Source organism: Triticum aestivum, chromosome 3A (genome assembly GCF_018294505.1).
Source record: "Triticum aestivum cultivar Chinese Spring chromosome 3A, IWGSC CS RefSeq v2.1, whole genome shotgun sequence".
Lineage (NCBI taxonomy): Eukaryota > Viridiplantae > Streptophyta > Magnoliopsida > Poales > Poaceae > Triticum > Triticum aestivum.
In genome coordinates this window covers 748,399,092-748,421,009 of record NC_057800.1, presented here as the reverse complement: position 1 = coordinate 748,421,009, position 21,918 = coordinate 748,399,092, and the positions used below count along the sequence as shown (strand labels likewise).

Here is a 21,918-nt window from a genome sequence, read left to right as displayed (position 1 = left end):
AACAGCACCTACAGCATAATCACTAGCATCACACATAATTTGAAAGGGTAAATTCCAATCAGGTGGCTGAACAATAGGTGCAGAAATCAATGCTTTCTTAAGTATTTCAAATGCTTCTACACAATCATCATCAAAGACAAATGGTATATCTTTTTGTAATAAATTAGTCAGAGGCCGAGAAATTTTTGAGAAGTCCTTAATGAACCTCCTATAAAAACCGGCATGACCAAGGAAACTTCTTATACCTTTGATGTCCTTGGGACATGGCATCTTTTCAATAGCATCAACCTTGGCTTTATCAACTTCAATACCTCTTTCAGAAACTTTATGCCCCAAGACAATACCTTCATTAACCATAAAGTGACACTTTTCCTAATTCAAGACAAGATTAGTTTCTCCACATCTCTACAAAACTCGATAAAGGTTGCTCAAGAAATCATCAAAAGAAGATCCATAGACGGAAAAGTCGTCCATGAAAACCTCACAAATCTTTTCACAAAAGTCAGAGAATATAGCCATCATGCATCTTTGAAAGGTAGCAGGTGCATTACATAAACCAAAAGGCATACGTCTATAAGCAAAAGTACCAAAAGGGCATGTAAAAGTAGTCTTTGATTGATCTTTAGCTGACACAGGTATTTGAGAGAAACCAGAATAACCATCTAGAAAGCAAAAATGTGTATGTTTGGACAATCTTTCTAGCATTTGATCGATAAAAGGTAAGGGGTAATGATCCTTTTTAGTAGCCTTATTTAATTTGCGGAAATCAATTACCATCCTATAACCTGTAATAATTCTTTGAGGAATCAATTCGTCTTTATCATTAGGAACAACAGTAATACCTCTCTTCTTAGGGACACAATGGACAGGGCTTACCCACTGACTATCAACAACTGGATAAATTATACCTGCCTCAAGGAGCTTTAGTATCTCCTTTCTTACCACTTCTTTCATTTTAGGATTCAGTCGGCATTGATGATCACGGACTGGTTTAGCATCTTCTTCCAAATTAATTTTATGTTAACATAGAGTGGGACTAATGCCCTTAAGATCATCAAGAGTATACCCAATAGCAGCACGGTGCTTCTCCAGAGTTTTCAATAATCTCTCTTCTTCATGTTCTGAAAGGTTAGCACTAATAATAATAGGATATATCTTTTTCTCATCAAGATAAGTATATTTAAGAGTATCAGGTAACAGTTTAAGCTCAAACACGGGATCACCCTTGGGTGGAGGAGGATCCCCTAGGATTTCAACATGTAATTTGTTTTTCAGAATAGGTTCCTATTTAAATAATACTTCGTCTAATTCCCTTCTTTCAATCATAAACGTATCATTTTCATGGTCTCGCAAATATTGTTCTAAAGGATCACTAGGAGGTACAACAATAGAAGCAAGACCAATAATTTCATCCTTACTAGGTAATTCTTCTTCACGGTGTTGTCTACTAAATATAGAAAAATTAAATTCATGAGTCGTATCATCTAAACCGATAGTAACAACATCTCTTTTCCAATCTATGGTAGCATTAACAGTACTTAAGAAGGGTCTACCAAATATAATGGGACAAAAGCTATCTTGTGGGGAACCAAGAACAAGAAAATCAGCAGGATATTTAGTTTTCCCACACAAGACTTCAACATATCTAACAATTCCCATTGGTGAAATAGTATCTCTATTGGCAAGTTTAATTGTGACATCAATATCTTCCATCTCAGCAGGTGCAATATCATGCATAACTTCTTGGTATAAGGAATAAGGTATTGCACTAGCACTAGCACCCATATCACATAAGCCATGATAACAATGATCTCCTATTTTAACAGAAATAACAGGCATGCCTACCACAGGTATAGGTTTATCTTTATCACGGGGTTTAGCAATTCTAGCAGTTTCATTACAGAAATAAATAACATGCCCATCTATGTTATCGGACAAGAGATCTTTAACAATAGCAATATTAGGTTCAACTTTAACTTGCTCAGGAGGTGTATATGTTTTAATATTGCTTTTACGAACTACAGTTGAAGCTTTAGCATGATCCTTTATCCTAATAGGGAAAGGTGGTTTCTCAACATAAGAAGTAGGAACAGTAGGATCATTATAAGTGATAGTCTTTTCTTCGACTTTACTAGGTGCAACTATTTTTACTTCTATGGGAGGATGATATTTAAACCACTTCTCCTTGGGGAGATCAACATAAGCAGCAAAAGATTCACAGAAAGAATCTACTATCTCAGAGTCAAGTCCATATTTAGTGCTAAATTTATGAAAAATATCGGTATCCATAAAAGATTTAACACAATCAAACTAGGTGTCATACCTGACTCCTTACCATTGTCGAGGTCCCAATCTTCAGAGTTGCGTTTAATTCTTTCCAATAAATCCCATTTGAATTCAATAGTCTTCATCATAAAAGAGCCAGCAGAAGAAGTATCAAGCATGGTGCGATTGTTACCAGAAAGCAGAGCATAAAATTTTGAATAATCATTTCTCTTGAGAGCTCATGATTGGGGCATGAATATAACATTGACTTAAGCCTCCCCCAAGCTTGAGTGATGCTTTCTCCTTCGCGAGGCCAAAAATTATATATATAATTGCGATCACGATGAACAACATGCATAGCCTATACCATGTCGATGCATCTCCCCTCAAATATAAGGGGAAGACCTTCTTCTTAACAACATCTCCGGGTACACCTGCAAGCTTAAATAATCCACAAACTTCATCCACATATATCAAATATTCATCAGGATGTTTTGTTCCATCTCCTAAAAAAGGATTAGCTAGTGGTTTTTCTATCATACCCGAAGGAACTTCAAAGCAAGCATTTTCATTTTTATATTCATTTTCAGTAGGTTCAGTAGGTTGAGGAGCAACTCTTTGCTCTACTGGTCAGGGTGAAGATACCTCGAACAAGCCCCTCAGAGGATTACCTTCCATGGTAACAAGTGACAGTAAATTTCAGCACACTATATAAATTTTTCCTTACCAAATTCCACCTACCAAAGGCGCTTCACTCCCCGGCAACGGCGCCAGAAAAGAGTCTTGATGACCCACAAATATAGGGGATCTATCGTAGTCCTTTCGATAAGTAAGAGTGTCGAACCCAACGAGGAGCAGAAGGAAATGATAAGCGGTTTCCAGCAAGGTATTCTCTGCAAGTACTGAAATAAGTGGTAACAGATAGTTTTGTGATAGGATAATTTGTAACGAGCAACAAGTAACAAAAGTAAATAAAGTGCAGCAAGGTGGCCCAATCCTTTTTGTAGCAAAGGACAAGCCTGGACAAACTCTTATATAGAGAAAAGCGCTCCCGAGGACACATGGGAATATCCTCAAGCTAGTTTTCATCACGCTCATATGATTAGTGTTCGGTACTTTGATAATTTGGTATGTGGGTGGACCGGTGCTTGGGTACTGTCCTTACTTGGACAAGCATCCCACTTATGATTAACCTCTATTGCAAGCATCCGCAACTACAACAAAAGTATTAAGGTAAACCTAACCATAGCATGAAACATATGGATCCAAATCAGCCCCTTACGAAGCAACGCATACACTAGGGTTTAAGCTTCTGTCACTCTAGCAACCCATCATCTACTTATTACTTCCCAATGCCTTCCTCTAGGCCCAAATAATGGTGAAGTGTCATGTAGTCGATGTTCACATAACACCACTAGAGGAGAGACAACATACATCTCATCAAAATATCGAACGAAAACCAAATTCACATGACTACTAATAGTAAGACTTCTCCCATGTCCTCAGGAACAAAAGTAACTACTCACAAAGCATAAACATGTTCATAATCAGAGGGGTATTAATATGCATATAGGATCTGAACATATGATCTTCCACCAAATAAACCAACTAGCATCAACTACAAGGAGTAATTAACACTACTAGCAACCTACTAGCACCAATCCCGGACTTGGAGACAAGAATTGGATACAAGAGATGAACTAGGGTTTTGAGATGAGATGGTGCTGATGAAGATGTTGATGGAGATTGCTCTCTCCCGATGAGAGGAGCGTTGGTGATGACGATGGCGATGATTTCCCCCTCTGGGAGGGAAGTTTCCCCGGCAGAACAGCTCCGCCAGAGCCCTAGATTGGTTCCGCCAAGGTTCCGCCTCGTGGCAGCAGAGTTTCATCCGAGAAGATGGCTTGTTATTTTTTCCCATCGAAAGACTTCATATAGCAGAAGATGGCCACCGGAGGGCCACCAGGGGGCCCACGAGGTAGGGGGCGCGCCCAGGGGGGTAGGGCGAGCCTCCACCCTCGTGGGCAGGGTGTGGCCCCCCTGGTGAGGTTCTTGCTCTCAGTATTTTTTTATATATTTGGAAAACATCTTCCGTGAAGTTTCAGGACTTTTGGAGCTGTGCAGAATAGGTCTCTAATATTTGCTCCTTTTCCAGCTCAGAATCCCAACTGCCGACATTCTCCCTCTTTATGTAAACCTTGTAAAATAAGAAAGAATAGGCATAAGTATTGTGACATAATGTGTAATAACAGCCCATAATGCAATAAATATTGATATAAGAGCATGATGCAAAATGGACGTATCACCTGACTCCTTACCTTTGTCGAGGTCCCAATCTTCAGAGTTGCGTTTAATTCTTTCCAATAAATCCCATTTGAATTCAATAGTCTTCATCATAAAAGAGCCAGCACAAGAACTATCGAGTATGGTGCGATTGTTATCAGAAAGCCGAGCATATAAATTTTGAATAATCATTTCTGTTGAGATCTCATGATTGGGGCATGAATATAACATTGATTTAAGCCTCCCCCAAGCTTGAGCGATGCTTTCTCCTTCGTGAGGCCAAAAATTATATATATAATTGCGATCACGATGAACAAGATGCATAGGATAAAACTTCTGATGAAATTCCAATTTCAATCGTTTGTAATTCCAAGACCCCATATCATCACATACCCTATACCATGTCGATGCATCTCCCTTCAAAGATAAAGGGAAGACCTTCTTGTTAACAACATCTCCGGGTACACCTGCAAGCTTAAATATTCCACAAACTTCATCCACATATATCAGATGCTCATCAGGATGCTTTGTTCCATCTCCTAAAAAGGATTAGCTAGCAGTTTTTCTATCATACCCGAAGGAATTTCAAAGCAGACATTTTCATTTTCAGTAGGTTCATTAGGTTGAGGATCAACTCTTTTCTCTACTGGTCGGGGTGAAGATACCCCGAACAAGCCCCTCAGAGGATTACTTTCCATAGTAACAAGTGATAGTAAATTTCATCACACTATATAAATTTTTCCTTACCAAATTCCACCTACCAAAGGCGCTTCACTCCCCGGCAACGACGCCAGAAAAGAGTCTTGATGACCCACAAGTATAGGGGATCTATCGTAGTCCTTTCGATAAGTAAGAGTGTCGAACCCAACGAGGAGCAGAAGGAAATGATAAGCGGTTTCCAGCAAAGTATTCTCTGCAAGTACTGAAATAAGTGGTAACAGATAGTTTTGTGATAGGATAATTTGTAACGAGCAACAAGTAACAAAAGTAAATAAAGTGCAGCAAGGTGGCCCAATCCTTTTTGTAGCAAAGGACAAGCCTGGACAAACTCTTATATAGAGAAAAGCGCTCCCGAGGACACATGGGAATATCCTCAAGCTAGTTTTCATCACGCTCATATGATTAGTGTTCGGTACTTTGATAATTTGGTATGTGGGTGGACCGGTGCTTGGGTACTGTCCTTACTTGGACAAGCATCCCACTTATGATTAACCTCTATTGCAAGCATCCGCAACTACAACAAAAGTATTAAGGTAAACCTAACCATAGCATGAAACATATGGATCCAAATCAGCCCCTTACGAAGCAACACATAAACTAGGGTTTAAGCTTCTGTCACTCTAGCAACCCATCATCTACTTATTACTCCCCAATGCCTTCCTCTAGACCCAAATAATGGTGAAGTGTCATGTAGTCGACGTTCACATAACACCACTAGAGGAAAGACAACATACATCTCATCAAAATATCGAACGAATACCAAATTCACATGACTACTAATAGCAAGACTTCTCCCATGTCCTCAGGAACAAATGTAACTACTCACAAAGCATAAACATGTTCATAATCAGAGGGGTATTAATATGCATATAGGATCTGAACATATGATCTTCCACCAAATAAACTAACTAGCATCAACTACAAGGAGTAATTAACACTACTAGCAACCTACTAGCACCAATACCGGACTTGGAGATAAGAATTGGATACAAGAGATGAACTAGGGTTTTGAGAGGAGATGGTGCTGATGAAGATGTTGATGGAGATTGCCCTCTCCCGATGAGAGGAGCGTTGGTGATGACGATGGCAATGATTTCCCCCTCCGGAAGGGAAGTTTCCCCGGCAGAACAGCTCCGCCAGAGCCCTAGATTGGTTCCGCCTCGTGGCGGCGGAGTTTCGTCCGAGAAGATGGCTTGTTATTTTTTCCCATCGAAAGACTTCATATAGCAGAAGATGGCCACCAGGGGGCCCACGAGGTAGGGGACGCGCCCAGGGGGGTAGGGCGCTCCCCCCATCCTCGTGGGCAGGGTGTGCCCCCCCTGGTGAAGTTCTTGCTCTTAGTATTTTTTATATATTTGGAAAACGTCTTCCGTGAAGTTTTAGGACTTTTGGAGCTGTGCAGAATAGGTCTCTAATATTTGCTCTTTTTTCAGCCCAGAATCCCAGCTGCTGGCATTCTCCCTCTTTATGGAAACCTTGTAAAATAAAAGAGAATATGCATAAGTATTATGACATAATGTGTAATAATAGACCATAATGCAATAAATATTGATGTAAAAGCATGATGCAAAATGGACGTATCATGGGGGAGCGGGGGCGGCCCATTAGAGCGTTTTTTATCTTGATCTTTCTTCCATCATATGGACACATTGCAAATTAGGTGGGAAAAGGGAAGGAAAGGAAATTATGAAAAGTTGTAAACAAAATCATATGACACGAGAGGAGAGATAAAACAAACAAAATTCCCAAGTACATGCAGGCCGAAGATTAGCACATAACTAGTTGGGCCTTGAGTCATTATTTTCTTTTAGTCGCGCTATAGTTGATGTGGGCCTTCCAGCCTAGGGACCTCCTATGTGTCGCGTTATGCAACATACTATCGAGCAAACGCACAGGAGGATGTCTGACCTAGGCCGGCCCAGTAGTGCACTGTATCGTGGAATCGAAAATACAAAAAGGGAAAATGCGCAAGCTAGCTCGGAATCGTACCCTTGACCTCTTGCAGTTGTGCGCGCGATGATAGCCAACAGACCAAAACAACAACATATAAGCAGCGCAACCATTCAACCATCTACTCGTACGGACATGTTGTAGCTGAGTAAAATGACATGGCAGGACTACTGTAGCAGATGCATTTTTTTAAACGAACATTTTTCAAATTATGAAACATTATTTGAAAGCACAAACACTTTTAGAAAATATATCAAATGTTTCAAAAACTGAATGTTTTCTGAAAATGCAAACAATTTTTTGAAAAATATGAACATTTTTCTAATTTTTGCATACATTTTTTCGAATTTTGAACATTTTTCAAAATTGAAAACATTATCTTGAAAAATGTGAAAATTTTATGAAATTTACGAATATTTTTTCAAAACACGATTTTTTTAAAAAAATGTTAGATTTTCAACTTTAGGAACATTTTCTGAAAATGCAAACATTTTTTAAAATTTGGGAACATTTTTTGTAAATACGAGCATTTTTTAAAATTTGGAAACATTTTCTGAAAACCCCAAACATATTTTCAAATTTGGGAACAATTGATTCCGAACATTTTTAAAATTGACGATTTTTTGAAAAAATAAAAATAAAAAGGAAAAAAAGAAGAAAGAAACAAAAAATATAAAATCAAAAACGAAAATCAAAAAGAAACAAAAGGAAAAAAGAAAGGAAACTAAAAGAGAACCAGCCACAAAAAACAACAGGAAAATAAAATCCCAGTTCGGGGAAACCTTCTAGAAGGTTCCCACAACCAGGAGAAAACCTTCAGCCTGCAATACCTATGCTAACCGCCAATTGGCCCCGGCCCACTGAGCTATTCTCGTCGCTCACCTCTGCGAAGCTCCGCCAGTTTAACGCAGAGTGCATCTTTTTTTTTTAACACAGAGAGCATCAAATAAGAAATCCGCCAGCCTAGCTGTTCTCAAGAAGAAAGATACAGAAAATGGGCAGGATGCTCAAACTCGTCACAAGGGGTTTCTTTTAATAGGAATCACCTAAGGGCGTGTAAATCGGGCCGGCCCATTAGGGGCAGTCGCTCGCTTGTGCTCGTGTGTCGATGTAGGGCATTTCCTACCCGCAAAAAACAAAAAACAAAAAAAAGATGTAGGGCATTTCCTATTTGGCGCCACAGGCGCCAGTTAACGTGCATTTTGTTAACTGGCGCCTGTGGCGTCCGTAAATGGGCCGGCCCATCTAGGCGCCGGTTGACAATTTTTTTTGAAAATTCTTTGAACTTTTTTTAGATTGATGAACTTTTTACGAAATTTAATGAACATTTGTCATGGATGAACTTTTTTTCAATTTATATGAATTTTTTTCAAATTTAATGAACTTTTGCTAAATTGGGCGAACTTTTTAAAAATTTGAATGGACTTTTTTCAAATTGATGAACTTTTTTAAAATTTATTGAAACTTTTTGAAAGATGTGAACATATTTTTTCAAATGGATGAACTTTTTTTGTTTAAATCTGTAAACCTTTCTTCATCCAGATTTTTATTTTCATAAAAAAATTAACAAAATTTGTGGCAGCACGCTAGTGGGCCGGCTCATGCTAGCAGCGCTGCAGGCGCCGGATCGTTAACGGGCGCCTGCAGCGCTGTATAGGAGCTCCCTTGATGTAGGTCACTTGCTGTTTTCTTTTATTTTTTTCCCTTTCTAAAGCTTTTCTTTGTTTTTCACTACTTTGTCTGGTTTTTGTCTTTTCCTTCCATACATGATATTTTTATTTGTGTTTTCATTGGTTTTCTTCACTTTTTTGTTATACTTTTAGGTTTTCTCATTGTTTTGCTTCGTTTTCTTTGTATTCTTCGGATTGGTTTTATTTTATTCATGTTTTTGTCAATTTTAAATGGTGTTTCTTTTTAACACATATCTACTTTATGACTGTACACAATATACATTTTTAGCATACAGATGAAACATTTTTTGAGTACACTTTAAACACTTTACAAATTCATGATATTGGAATTCGCCCACGGGATCAATCACGTCAAATCACGATGAACACATGTGCACGCAAAAGCTTTTGCCAAAGGCACGTGTCGTGTCTCTCTTTTTCCCTCTTTGTTTCTTTTCTTGTTTTCTCGTGGTTACAACTTCACGTTCCCGACCCAAGAACTTCTCCTGAACCTACACGGCGTGACTATCAATCCAAACCAGACTCTATGCAACACACGACCACCTATCCTAATTAGACTCAAACTCCATCTTGTTCTGCCACGCTAGCTACTAGTACACGGCGTACCAGTCTCATATCACGTACGCGCATGCATCAGGACTCTACGTTGCATGTGGAACTTGAACATGATCAAGCTAATTAACCTAGTCAAGATTAAACCTAACACATGATATACATGTTTCTGAATTTATGAATACACACTAGCAAAAAAAACCCGTGCGTTGCAACGGGAAAGAAAATAACACACGTTCTTAACTCAATAACCATGACTCAAGACCTTAATAGGCCCGTGTCTTTTAGTTTCACATGGCATCACATTTGTATTTCCTCTGTACTCACACACTCGCTCGAAAAAAAAACCCGTGCATTGCAACGGGAAAGAAAATAACACACACTCTTAACCCAATAACCATGACTCAAGACATTAATAGACCCACATCTTTTAGTTTTACATGGCATCATATTTGTGTTGCCGACAGTGGCCTCTGTGCTCACACAATGAAAACACGTTTGAATGTGGTTAGTCTTAATGTCTCTCCCTTTTGCGCGCGCGCATGTGCGCACACTCGCTTGGAATAAGATAAAAAAGTATGTTGTTTTTTTCCCGCAAGGTTTTTCATAGTTGTGTATGCATGGTTCTCGATGTTTTTTTCTCTCACTCTGGTTTTAATAGATGTTTATTTGCAATTCGAATCACCGACGGTACAAAAAAAACAGACCGTACACTATATATTAAGTTTGCATCAAAAATTATATTTTAGAAATATTTAACAGCTAAAAATAACTTCATATTTAGATTCTACATATTTTTCTAATCAAGTTTCATATATAACATGTTAAAATCTAAGTTACGGTTTAAAAGATATGAATAATCTTATTTTACATAAACTTTGGATTGATTAACTGAAACGTCAAGGGGTTTTCTGTTAAAACTAAAAAACGTTTCGGCTGACTTAAATATGGACGGTGGGTTGATTGTCTAAAACGTCAGGGGATTTTCTGAGAAAATGAGAAAAAAACGGTTCGGTTGTAACTTAAACATGTATTGCGGGTTGATTTACAGAAAACCGAGGGGTTTATTTGTAAAATGGCGTGACGGAGGACGAGAAACAGTCCGTGCTTTATTAGTACCAGTAAAATGCCCGTGCGTTGCTACAGGGCATTGCATATTTTATTAGAACTTCTCCTTTTATTTTACTGTTAAAAATCTTTCTATCTTCATCTTAATATTGACCACTGCACCATGAGCTGAAAATCATAATTAAATTCGTCACAAGAATAAACAAGGACTCGCAATAGCAAGCTGGACATAATACATGTAAAATAATCAAAGATTGTTAAAATACAAACTTCATATTGTTAAACTTCACCGACTGCTTCAGCACTGCCCACACAACGGCGTTCCAACAGCAGCGGCTACTTGCTTGACTGAATGTTGCAAGGTCCTGCACGTACCTAACTGAATGTGCAATGACGCTGTACGTGAAGCAGAGTAGCAGACAACGTTGCTGATGCATTATATTTGTAGCTATGTTCTAGGAGTAGTTTATCTTGGAACATGTATGAGGCATGCTGGCACTTTGCTTTTAAGCTCTTGTGCTAGCTATATGGCGGTGAGAGCTGGGTACATCGGGGTCATTCAGGCATTCTGTATTCTTTTTTTATCAGTAAACTCATCCCATACATCTTTTACGAATTTACTCCATGTATGAAGTTAATATTCATACATATTCTGCCATTTTTAAACAAACATATTCATACATTGGAGTAGTCTGTTGCTGTCAAGTACAAACAGAATCCATGTATGTAGGAGTGCATGATGTGTTGCTTGTCAATCAAATATAGTCTACTGTCGGCAACAGCTATATAGGCTACAGTAAACTGACGAATTGACAAACAAATGAGACCCATTGATGCTTCAAAAGTATCAATCAAAGAAGGCAAAAATCACCAAAACAAACTTCGTTGCTTACCTGTGCAAGGATATGAGAAGGGGGTTACAGCTAGTTCTCCAGATTTGTGAAGTGAACTTTCAATACGTAAGGTCGCCGCACAGCGCCTCCTTCTGTCCCTCACCTCCATGTCTCCTTTATGCCCAGGAGTCGCGGATGCCATGGATCCACCTGGGAAGACGCGCTCCGGCCTTCCTCATCGTCACCAGCGACCCTTTCCTCGTCGCCCATCTCTGGATCCGCCTCCCCAACCCCTACCGCGCACGGATCTGGACCCTTCAAGCTCCAGCATCCACCGCTGTTCTGCATCTAGCAGCCACGCCGCCCCTAGTCACTCGAGCCGCCACGTTATCCAGCCCAGATTAGTAAAAATATTCTCTAATTAGTCTGATGAATAAGTTCCCGAATCCATGCTACCTTGGAAAAGGAATGCTGGAAATTCTGATTCTATCATGACCCTTCAACAATTGTGTGCTGCTTAGATACGGGACACAACCACTAACTGTCCTTGAGATGCATCAAACTTTTAAAAAGTAATTTAAAACTTCATATAATATATTTTTTGAAACTTTGGACCATCATTGCAAGACAAAGCTTATATGGATATGCCGAACCATCCACATAAATGGGGGCTGCATACAGAAAACAAATCACAGAAATCAGTTAACAAAATTGTCTACAAGCTTCTGCACACAGGAAACTGCAATGGTTAAGCTTTTGCAGTGAAAACACATACTAAAAGACATTGATGGACTAATTAATGGTTATGATTTAACATTAAACAGAAAACATCGAATGTGTTGGCATGAAAATAGCTGAAAATGGTTATGACTCCATAACACAGGATCACAAGAGCGAGGAGCTCACTAATGTGATGTCAAATAACACTCATGAATTGTGATGTTTACTAATAGAGCTTGTATAGGTGTTACTTCTGATAGTGATGGCCAAACTGGCATTAGAGTTGCATGAGCTAAATGTTGTTAACCAAATCAGTATTAACAGTAGTATCCAGTCTTTATACAGAAATAGTTTGGATTTGCATAATTAATTCTTTCCATGTAGTAGAGTCGGCCAACTTAAGATCATTGACAAATCACCATGTAGTCCTGCAGTTTCTACAACCTAGAAATTGTGGATCCACACAAGTACCAAATACAGTGCCCACACGTAGGAAGGAGACTTGGGGAACCAATAGTTACCTGCAGGCGCAAGGTGCAAGCATCCACTCTGTCAATGTAAGCTTGCACTTGGGGCAGCTCTGCAAACCCGATGCACTCGACATCACTGTACACCTTGAATTGCACGCAAGATATTCAGTTGCAATGTTACAAAGAGATTCCACCGTGTTGCATTATACCAACCAGAAATGTCAATACTCATTGCAAAAGCATTATCCTTAACAGCGATGCGTCCATAAGGCATCACCAATCTTATTGTGTTATCTTCTAAAATGTAACCCACTGACCTACACTTTCCGAAAGTAGTGACCAATTCACACTGACATCTGCGGAATCGAACAGAAAAAACAAATTCAGTCTTATACAACCTGAATGCAATATGCAGTGATATTATATGTAGAGAATCAACTAATGTGCTCTTTATTTTACAAGCTTATGCTTAGTCCTATTTAGAGTGAAACCACCATTAATATGGCCTAGTTATTTCTTTATTTGTATTCTTTATCTAACTTGCATGATGTGGTACATCTAGGTTGAAAAATATCACCACGACTGAAAGTACATGTTTACAAAGGGAACTACCACATTGTGGATCTTCGCAATGTGATAAGCCAGGCCAATTCTTGAGAACTATATATGATTTTTTTCTTGACAGTGTAAAACTAAACCAACCTCTAAACAGTAGGAGAAGTGTAAACATAATTGTTTGGGGAAATTTTCTACTTTTGTTCTGATCTTTTTTATTTTACTAAGTGCATTCTATACTGTGAGTTAAATTTAATTTATATAAGTGAGAAACTTCTATGGCATAAGAATATTCATCAGAAGTCATGGTTCCTAGTATCTTCCATACATGGTGATAATATTGATTCGAAGTGGCATGGTGTGTTCCTCAGTTGAGTACCTGGGGCCATTAATATGCAAAAATAGAAAAGGAGTAGTTGATAGTTCTTATTAAATAACTTCAATGGTGCATCAAGATTGTTTCCAATTGAAATAAAAATATAACCATTCAAATAAAGGTTATCCCTTGACTCCAGAAATAAAAGGCTGAAATTAGCATCGGCACTGATTGTTTTAATGTATACAGTCTATACAATGTTAATGCTTTAGTTAGTTCCTGATTGTGAACTCTAATGTTAATGCTTATATCAGCACCTTATTTCCTCATTCAAGAGTAACCAATTTTCTGAATATGAGCAACTTGCATTAGACTATAAGGAGCATGTGATTCAACATAGCGATGAAGACCTACGGCAAACCAGACTGAGACACCCCCCTGCATGAGTAGCAAATCGAGTAAATAAGAAAGTTTTATACCCGCAGTCAGATCTAGTCTGGAAAATAAGAATAATGACAAGCTTACAAACATACGAAAATCCTGGAAACCACATGGACAACAATTAACCAACCAGCCACATGTAATTCAGATTAGCACAAAAGGGAACCGGCACACTCTCAGCTCACATATCAATCCACTGAAAAACATCTTATTTCAGAAATAATCAAGGGGTGAAGTACACTATGATCTTTACCTTGTACAGACTGAGCCTTGTCAGTACTGGAGATCTTTGTAGACTTGTCATACTGGCTCCTAGTAGTCAGCCTGCCTTGTACTCAGCTTGTGGATGCAACAACCACCGTAGTTTTACTTGCACTTGCATAGCTGGATTTGTACACAACAGTTGGAGTCGTTCAGATTATGCTCGGCTAGGTAAACACACACCACTTGGTCACCTTTCCTGGAGCCTGGCTCGATTGAGAGCACATCACTTTGCAGAAGAATCACTTCTTGAGTCACTACACCAGAAAGAACTGATGAACAGAACGAACAAAAGCACTCAAATAGCCGTGAAACAATTTCAAAAAAACAAATCCACCACACAGCATGCTAGCAACCCTGGTTGTTCAGAAATTCAGTAAGATGGATTGAACAGAGATAAAACTGTAAGCAATTAGGACTATGTGGAACCAAGGATTGAATAATTTATTTCCTTTTTGTAGAAAGGCGTTTTCCAGCTGAAAAGAATTCAGTTAGAATTTCATGTCGTCATACTCCCATAGTAAGAACTTACATGTCATTTTCAGTATAACTATTTTATGAGCTTACATATAAAAGCACAAAAATGAAAAGGGTACAAAAATAAAAACAGCACATATATACACTGTTTGTGTTTGGAAGGATATCAATTCACAAATAAAAATAGATCTATTCATGGACTTGTTCGTGTAGTAGCAGAATTTTGTTCAAGAAAACTGGACTTGTGCTAATGGGAGAGATTGAGAGCAGATGGGGTTGCTTGCCCTATCTTGGCGCAGCAGAGGCGTCATCCAAGGTGAGGAGGTGCTGCCGGCTAGGGTTCCTCCCCGCTGACCTGCGCAAGAAGGGAAGGAACCGAGATGGGGAAGGGACGGGAAAGGGAGCGGATGAGATAGGAACATGATAAAACCATGAGGAGCTGCAGGTCCATGGCGTCCTTCACATCTCCGTGAAGATGCCCTTGACGCCGGCGAAGCCCTGCCTGAAACCCTAGCCATGGGGATGGGGTTGCGAGCGGCCGGTAGAGGCCGGGAGCAGAGAATCTGGCTAGAGGGGAGCGAGGAGAGGACCGTTGGGAGCTCAGGGGCATGGTGCGTGGCGCCGGAGCTCACCGGAAGTGGACGACATGGGTGGTGGCGGCGGCGAGGACATCGTGGGCGAGAGGGAGAGGAGGTGAGCCCGTCCTCCGTGTGTGGTTGTTTTTTTTCAGTCTGCTCGGTCCACGGGTTGAATACCCAAAACTACAGGGTCTCTTTTGCAAGAACAAAACGTTTACTTATATTTACCACTTTAAAAAGGACTGCGGGTTGAATACCCAAAACTACAGGTACTTTTTTGCAAAAGTAGTAACGACGGACGACCAGCAGCAATCGGTGGTTTATTAGTAGGTCAAGATAAGGTAAGATTACCATTTCCTAAATACACATAGTACAATTTTAATGGCAACAAACATTTTTTACATTGTACAAGCATTTTTTAAACTTTCATGTAATTATTTGAAACATGTGCATATTTCTTTATAATGCCACCTACCTTTTGTTAACGGGAAAAAATTATCCTGCACGAACGTTTCTTTACATTTTGTAAAGATTTTCTTAAAAGGTCACGAACCTGTTTTGATTTGCTAGAATATCTCTTTATAATTTCATGCACATTTTTTAGTGGTACTAAACTTTTTTTAACATTACGTATACATTTTCACGAAAATGTCACGAACACATTCTTTAAAACTGTGAACCTTTTCCATGAATATAACTTACATTTTTTAGAATTATGCCATTATTTTAATGCATGTTGATTTTTTAAACGTTTGATATTTATTAATTTACAAAAAAATCCATACACATGATTAGCATTTTCTATACACGCCTAAAAAAAGTGAGTGCGTGATTAACATTTTCCATATACTTTGTGTAGAATTTAAAATATTATGTGTGTGTGTATGTGTAAAATATTATGTGTATAATAAATGTTAATCACACACATACACGCACACACACACATTTTCTATACACGTGTGTGTGTACGTGTAAAATATTATGAAATATAAAGAAATTTGAAAATAAAAAAGATATATACAATGTGTATAATAAACGAAAAAAAAAACATGACGAGTAGCGCGCGGTTACTGGACAGGGCCAACACGAGCTCCCTGTAGGTGAGCCTCAGTAGGACTCGCAACATGCGGCACACCCATCTATGGAACACTGCAAGCTGGTTTTAGAGCCTTCCACGGTTGTGTTTTTCTCTATAGTTTTCCATCCTTTTTTCCGTTGTTACTTCCAGAATTCTTTCCTTTTCATTTTGAATTTATTTGGATTCAATTTTTATTATTTATTTCTTTCTTCTTTGGTATTTTCTGTTTTTTATAGTCAGATTTTTTTTAAAGAAAATCAAGGTGTACACTTCAAGTATATAGGCTGAATATTTTCACATAAAGGTTGAACATTTTTTAATAGACGGTGAACATTTTTCTGAATACATGTTTGAACATTTGCCAAATTTACATTGTAGCTTTTTTTTATATGCACGGTAAACTTTTCTTGTAACACATTAAACATTTTTCCATGAACATTTTGTAAATGTGCAAGCATTTGAAAAGTTCTTGAACACTATTTTAATGTCATAGACATTTTTTTAAAGTGCACGCAACATTTTTCTAAATTACATGAACATTATTTATCATTGTAAAAATATTTTCTTAAGGCATGATGAACATATTTTTTAAACGCGGAAACATTTTCTATAATGTCATGAACATTTTTTTATTCCACGCACTGGGGCGGTTTTTTTTTCTCTGGATTTTTGGTTTTTCTTGGTTTCCAATTTTTTGGGGTTCTTTTTGTTTTCCAGTTACTTTCAATTTTCGTCCGTCAGAGCTCGGGGGGTGACACACTTTTGGTCATAAAGTTTAGTCTTGTGCCCTTTCATCACCTCATGATAAAATTTCTATTGGATCCTATTCCAAAAGTCAGGAATTACTCCCTCCGTCCCAAAATATAAGACGATTTTTGACACTACACAGAGAGAGTACTTTTTATTCCTTTCTTGTATATGGATTGGCAATGTGCATGGAAATAAAACTGTTCTTATTGACCTCCTTGTAGTCACCCCTAGATGCTTATGTATTTTGTGACCTTGTCCTTCTTGATCTTCTTCACATGATGCCTTTTCTTGTTGAGTGCTTCATGACATGCTTGAATTTCTTCATTGGTGCGAGAAATGCTTGGACTTTTTTCAGTCAATCATACTAAAAACAAAAATGGATTGCCGAAAGTAACAAAACAAAAAAAACTTTGGTTTGAAAAAGAGTCTCCCCCCCCCCCCCAATTTTTCGAATTGAGTTCCCACATTAAAGAAAAAACGAAACAAAGCGAGGACAGAAGATTCTCAAATCCTGATTGGTCCATCCGGTCCTCGCACGGATCATGCCCCGAGCTAATCGTAGCCACATGGATCTTCCAGATCCAATGGCAAAGACGTCGGCGACATGGATAGAACCAGCCGAGCCGATCCTAGCCATTTGCACCTTCTAGATCTTGCGGTGGAGAACGTTGGTCACACAGATCGCACCCCCTCCCATCGATCATGCCCCTCTGAGTCGATCCCTGTCGCCCGCCCTCCTAGATCCGAAGGTGTCGACTACATGTCATGTGAATCGCGCCCATTACTCCGGAGCACCCCCTATAAAAGTGATAAGCTTGCGTTTAGATTCATCAGTGTCGCGACCCACATTTCGAGAGATTGAAGTTCGTCGTAGAAGGACGGGAGATGGACGAGAGGAAGAGTGCCGAGCGGAAGAAGGCGGTGACCCGATCCACGAAGGCTGGACTCTAGTTTACCGCCGGCCACGTCGGGCACTATCTCAAGAAGGGACGCTACGTGGACCGCGTCGGCTCCAGCGGCCCCATTGGCCTTGCCGCCGTCCTCGAATACCTTGCCGCCGACGTAACCAACCAACGACCAATCTCGTAGATTCCTGTTCCGTTCATGCTCAACATAGTGGTAATTGATCTTGTCTCGGTGTTCACTTTAAACCACATATGCTGGAGTTGGCGGGCAATGTGGCCCAGTACAACAAGAAGACCCGCCTCATGCCGCGCCACCTGCTTCTCGCCACTCGCAATGATGAGGAGCTCTCCAAGATGCTTGACGGCATCACGATCGCCCACAGTGGCGTGTTGCCCAACATCCACTTCGTGTTGTTCTCCAAGAAGGCCAACATGCAATAGCATATCAACTTCAAACAGAATCCAAGAATAATATATCTCTGCAATTTTTTTACCTTACGAGTATTTGCTTAGCTTGGATCCTCATCAGGGCCATACGCGAGAATCCGGGGGCCCGGTGCAAAATATCATGAAACTAGGCCCTTTATATAGAAAATAATAATTATGAATATATTATTTATTTAGCACACCGTAAACATAATCTTCCCAATAATAATACAAGGGAGATATATGATGAGAAGAAAAAACACAAATGAGATCGGAGAATATCAATCCATTGCTATACTAAAATTTCTTTGAACAATTTGTGAAGTGATTTGATTCAAGGATAACGGAAAAAACCGGCGAAGAATAGCAATAAGTTGTACTAGTTCCTAGTATGATGCTTGTTGCTTCAGTGCTGGTAGTCGTCGTTAGGTGGTCTACGGATATGGATGTAATTTTTATTATTTCTGGCATTCGTTGTACTCCCATGATTTTAAAGATGAATAGATCGAAAATTTTCTCACAAAAAAACTTAGCAGTGATTTATACTATTAATTGTTACTATTTAAGTGGAAAGAGAGGTCAAGAGAAAGCCTTCGAATTTGGAACTGGTTGGCGTTGGTAGTTGGAACGTTGTACAGGAGATGAAGCGTTGCTTGGATATTCCCTCCATTAATACTATTATTAATTGCAATTTAAGATAATTTTTGGGGCCCCAGAAATTTTGGGGCCCTGTTCCATCGCACAGGCTGCACCTGCTTGCCATATGGGTCTGATCCTCATGCCAAGAAAAGAAGTAATGACGCTTCCGATTTTTTTCTCTAAACATAAATGTTTCTTTCCACTTTTCCCATAATGCGCATCCGCAGGCAGACCCGGTTGTCCCTTATCTATCCTCTCAACTACTATTGTGTAATGATAGTCTTCTACTGGATCATAATGCATAAATATCTCGTTCCCATATAACATCTAGTACAATTAGTACTTACAGTGCGACCCATATCAAATTTCGCTTACAGTGCAGTTATACAGCACCATAGCCCACTACAAAATGAATGTAATCACGTATTTGCCAGATGCCATAAGGATATTCATTCCAGTTATTTCCCCGATAAATCATGAGTGGACATGCAGCCACGCGAGGTCGTTATCAAAACCGACTGTTTCCGCGTGATTCGTGCAGCTCTAATACATTGAGCCTGTATAATAAATTTCATTCACCGTATATAATTAGTACAGCTCTTGTATTACTTCTGACCTTGCCAGGAGATGGCCCAGAAGGCAGACTCGCGCATTGAAGACATGCGTTGATTAACATGTCAGTCCAAATGGCCAGCTGCACCACAGTAACTACATTGATCCATGCTTGCAAGGTCAGAAGACTTTTACATAACTTATAGGATATTTGATACATCACCAATATGAGAGAACGATTTTTTTTCACGGCTTCGATTTTGATCTCAGCTTCACAAGTATACATGTTAACCAAAAATTACGGTTCCCATTTTTTTAACAAATTAGAGACATCAAAACCAACTCCACAGATTTCTAATTGAACTTACAATATGAAAATATCTACAAGATGCATTTAATTACCTGAATATATGGGAGAAAGTTTGTCATGGTTGCAGCTAAATTCATGTGCTTAGTCGATGTATTAGTAATATGTTAATCAGCAAATTAGGACTAACCATCATACAAGTGTGTTTAATCAGTGTGCCAGTTATTAGCCATGTAATATATTGGGCTAATTAGCATATGAGTATTACCATAATACATTAAACCATCCAGTTTGTCATGAAACAGATGCTATGAATAAAGCTTCTTGTACTAGCATTATTCCATTGATGCATCTGCCAATTGATGGGTTACACATTAATACATATATAGACTTGGCCACCTAATAACAATTGCCATAAGAAAAGTCTGCAATGCAAGGGGACGAACAGGTTGGATATAGGTCAGCACGTTTGTGCTTATACCCAAGTAAAACGCAGAATCAAGTCCAGTGTCCTTCTTGGATTTTTTCAGTCAATCATACCAAAAACAAAAAGGAATTGCCAAAAATAACAAAAAATAGTCTTCGGTGTGAAAAAGAGCCTAACCTTCCCCTCCCCAATTTCTGAATTCAGTTCCCACATTAAAGGAAAAAACAAAACAAAGCGAGGACAAAAGATTCTCAAATCCTGATTGGTCCATCCGGTCCTCCCACAGATCACGCCCCCGAGCTAACCGTAGCCACTTGAATCTTCCAGATCCAACGACAATGATCGCTGGTGACATGGATCACACCAGCCGAGCCGATCCTAGCCGTTTGCACCTTCCAGATCTGACGGTGGAGATCGTTGGTCACACAGATCACACCCCTCCCACGGATCGTGCCACTCCGGGTCGATCCCTACCGCCCCCCGGATCCGAAGGTGGCCACCACACGTCATGCGAATCACTCCCTTATCGAGGAGCACCCCCCTATAAAAGTGGTGCCTTCGCGTTCACATCCATCAGCACCGCCACCCACATTTAGAGGGATTCAAGTTCGTCAGAGAAGGAGGGGAGATGGTCGGGAGGAAGAGCAGCGAGCGGAAGAAGGTAGTGACCCGGTCCACAAAGGCTGGACTCCAGTTTCCCGTCGGCCGCATAGGGCACTATCTCAAGAAGGACCGCTACGCGGACCGCGTCGGCTCCGGCGCACCCGTCTACCTCGCCGCCGCCCTCGAATACCTTGCCGCCGAGGTAACCAATCAACGACCGACCTCATGCATTCATGTTCTTTTCATGCTCAGCTGAGTGGTAGCTGATCTTGTCTCGGTGTTATCTTTAACCGCATATGCTGGAGTTGGCGGGCAATGCGGCCAAGGACAACAAGAAGACCTGCATCATGCCGCGCCACCTGCTACTCGCCACTTGCAATGACGGGGAGCTCTCCAAGTTGCTTGACGACATCACCATTGCCCACAATGGCGTGTTGCCCAACATCCACTCTGTGTTGTTCTCCAAGAAGGCCAACATGCTCTAGCATATCAACTTCAAATAGAATCCAACAATAATATATCTCTGCCAATTGTTTACCTTACGAGTTTTTGCTTAGCTTGGATTATCATACTAAGAAAAGAAGTAATGCCGTTTCCATTTTTTTCTAAACATAAGCTTTGTTTTCCAATTTCTCCATAATGCGAATCCGCAGGCAAACCTGGGTCCCTTATCTATCATCACAACTATGGATTAATTCTTCGCATCTTGTGTTGTGTAATGACAGTCTTCTACTGGATCATAATGCACAAATATCTCCTTTTCATATAACTTCTAGTACAATTAATACTTACAGTGCGACAAATATCAATTTTTCGCTAATAGTGCAGTTATACAGCACCATAGCCCACTACAAAATGAATGTAATCACATATCTGCCAGATGGCATAAGCATATTCAGTCCATTTATTTCCCCAGCTATCAATTAATGCCATATACTGATAGATGGTTCCCTTTTATGAAAATGTCACAAACACATTTTGAAAAACAAACAATATGAATAATGAAGGGAAGAAAAAAAAATGACGTCAAATAGCGCGCGGTTACTGGGCA

At 39.6% G+C, this 21,918-nt stretch overlaps 2 protein-coding genes and 1 long non-coding RNA gene across 4 annotated transcripts; 2 read left to right on the top strand and 1 right to left on the bottom strand.

The window, feature by feature from the left end:
* Positions 1-11,167: 11,167 nt before the first annotated feature.
* Positions 11,168-15,326, bottom strand: LOC123063725 (uncharacterized). 2 transcript variants are annotated; one of them, XR_006430536.1, is made up of 4 exons: positions 14,118-15,326; positions 13,741-13,861; positions 12,604-12,908; positions 11,168-12,033 (listed from the first exon to the last, which is right to left on the bottom strand). It is a non-coding gene; the product is annotated as an uncharacterized lncRNA (long non-coding RNA). The 2 variants fall into 2 exon arrangements; XR_006430535.1 differs by having other exon boundaries at positions 11,168-12,908.
* Positions 15,327-17,893: 2,567 nt separating this feature from the next.
* LOC123057368 (protein H2A.5-like) lies at positions 17,894-18,354 on the top strand. Its single transcript, XM_044480382.1, has 3 exons — positions 17,894-17,926; positions 17,960-18,070; positions 18,175-18,354. Exons 1-3 carry the CDS (start codon positions 17,894-17,896, stop codon positions 18,352-18,354), a joined length of 324 nt encoding a protein of 107 aa, XP_044336317.1.
* A 2,538-nt stretch (positions 18,355-20,892) lies between these two features.
* Positions 20,893-21,352, top strand: LOC123057367 (protein H2A.5-like). Its single transcript, XM_044480381.1, has 3 exons — positions 20,893-20,925; positions 20,959-21,069; positions 21,173-21,352. Exons 1-3 carry the CDS (start codon positions 20,893-20,895, stop codon positions 21,350-21,352), a joined length of 324 nt encoding a protein of 107 aa, XP_044336316.1.
* Positions 21,353-21,918: the final 566 nt, after the last annotated feature.

What these genes read in the sequence shown, in the direction of transcription:
- LOC123057368 (XM_044480382.1), top strand. Translation starts at nt 17,894, where the DNA reads ATGGACGAGAGGAAGAGTGCCGAGCGGAAGAAG. An exon ending in AGAGTGCCGAGCGGAAGAAG is followed by an intron (nt 17,927 to 17,959) that starts GCGGTGACCCGA and finishes GCTGGACTCTAG; the next exon opens with TTTACCGCCGGCCACGTCGG. An exon ending in TCGAATACCTTGCCGCCGAC is followed by an intron (nt 18,071 to 18,174) that starts GTAACCAACCAA and finishes CATATGCTGGAG; the next exon opens with TTGGCGGGCAATGTGGCCCA.
- LOC123057367 (XM_044480381.1), top strand. Translation starts at nt 20,893, where the DNA reads ATGGTCGGGAGGAAGAGCAGCGAGCGGAAGAAG. An exon ending in AGAGCAGCGAGCGGAAGAAG is followed by an intron (nt 20,926 to 20,958) that starts GTAGTGACCCGG and finishes GCTGGACTCCAG; the next exon opens with TTTCCCGTCGGCCGCATAGG. An exon ending in TCGAATACCTTGCCGCCGAG is followed by an intron (nt 21,070 to 21,172) that starts GTAACCAATCAA and finishes CATATGCTGGAG; the next exon opens with TTGGCGGGCAATGCGGCCAA.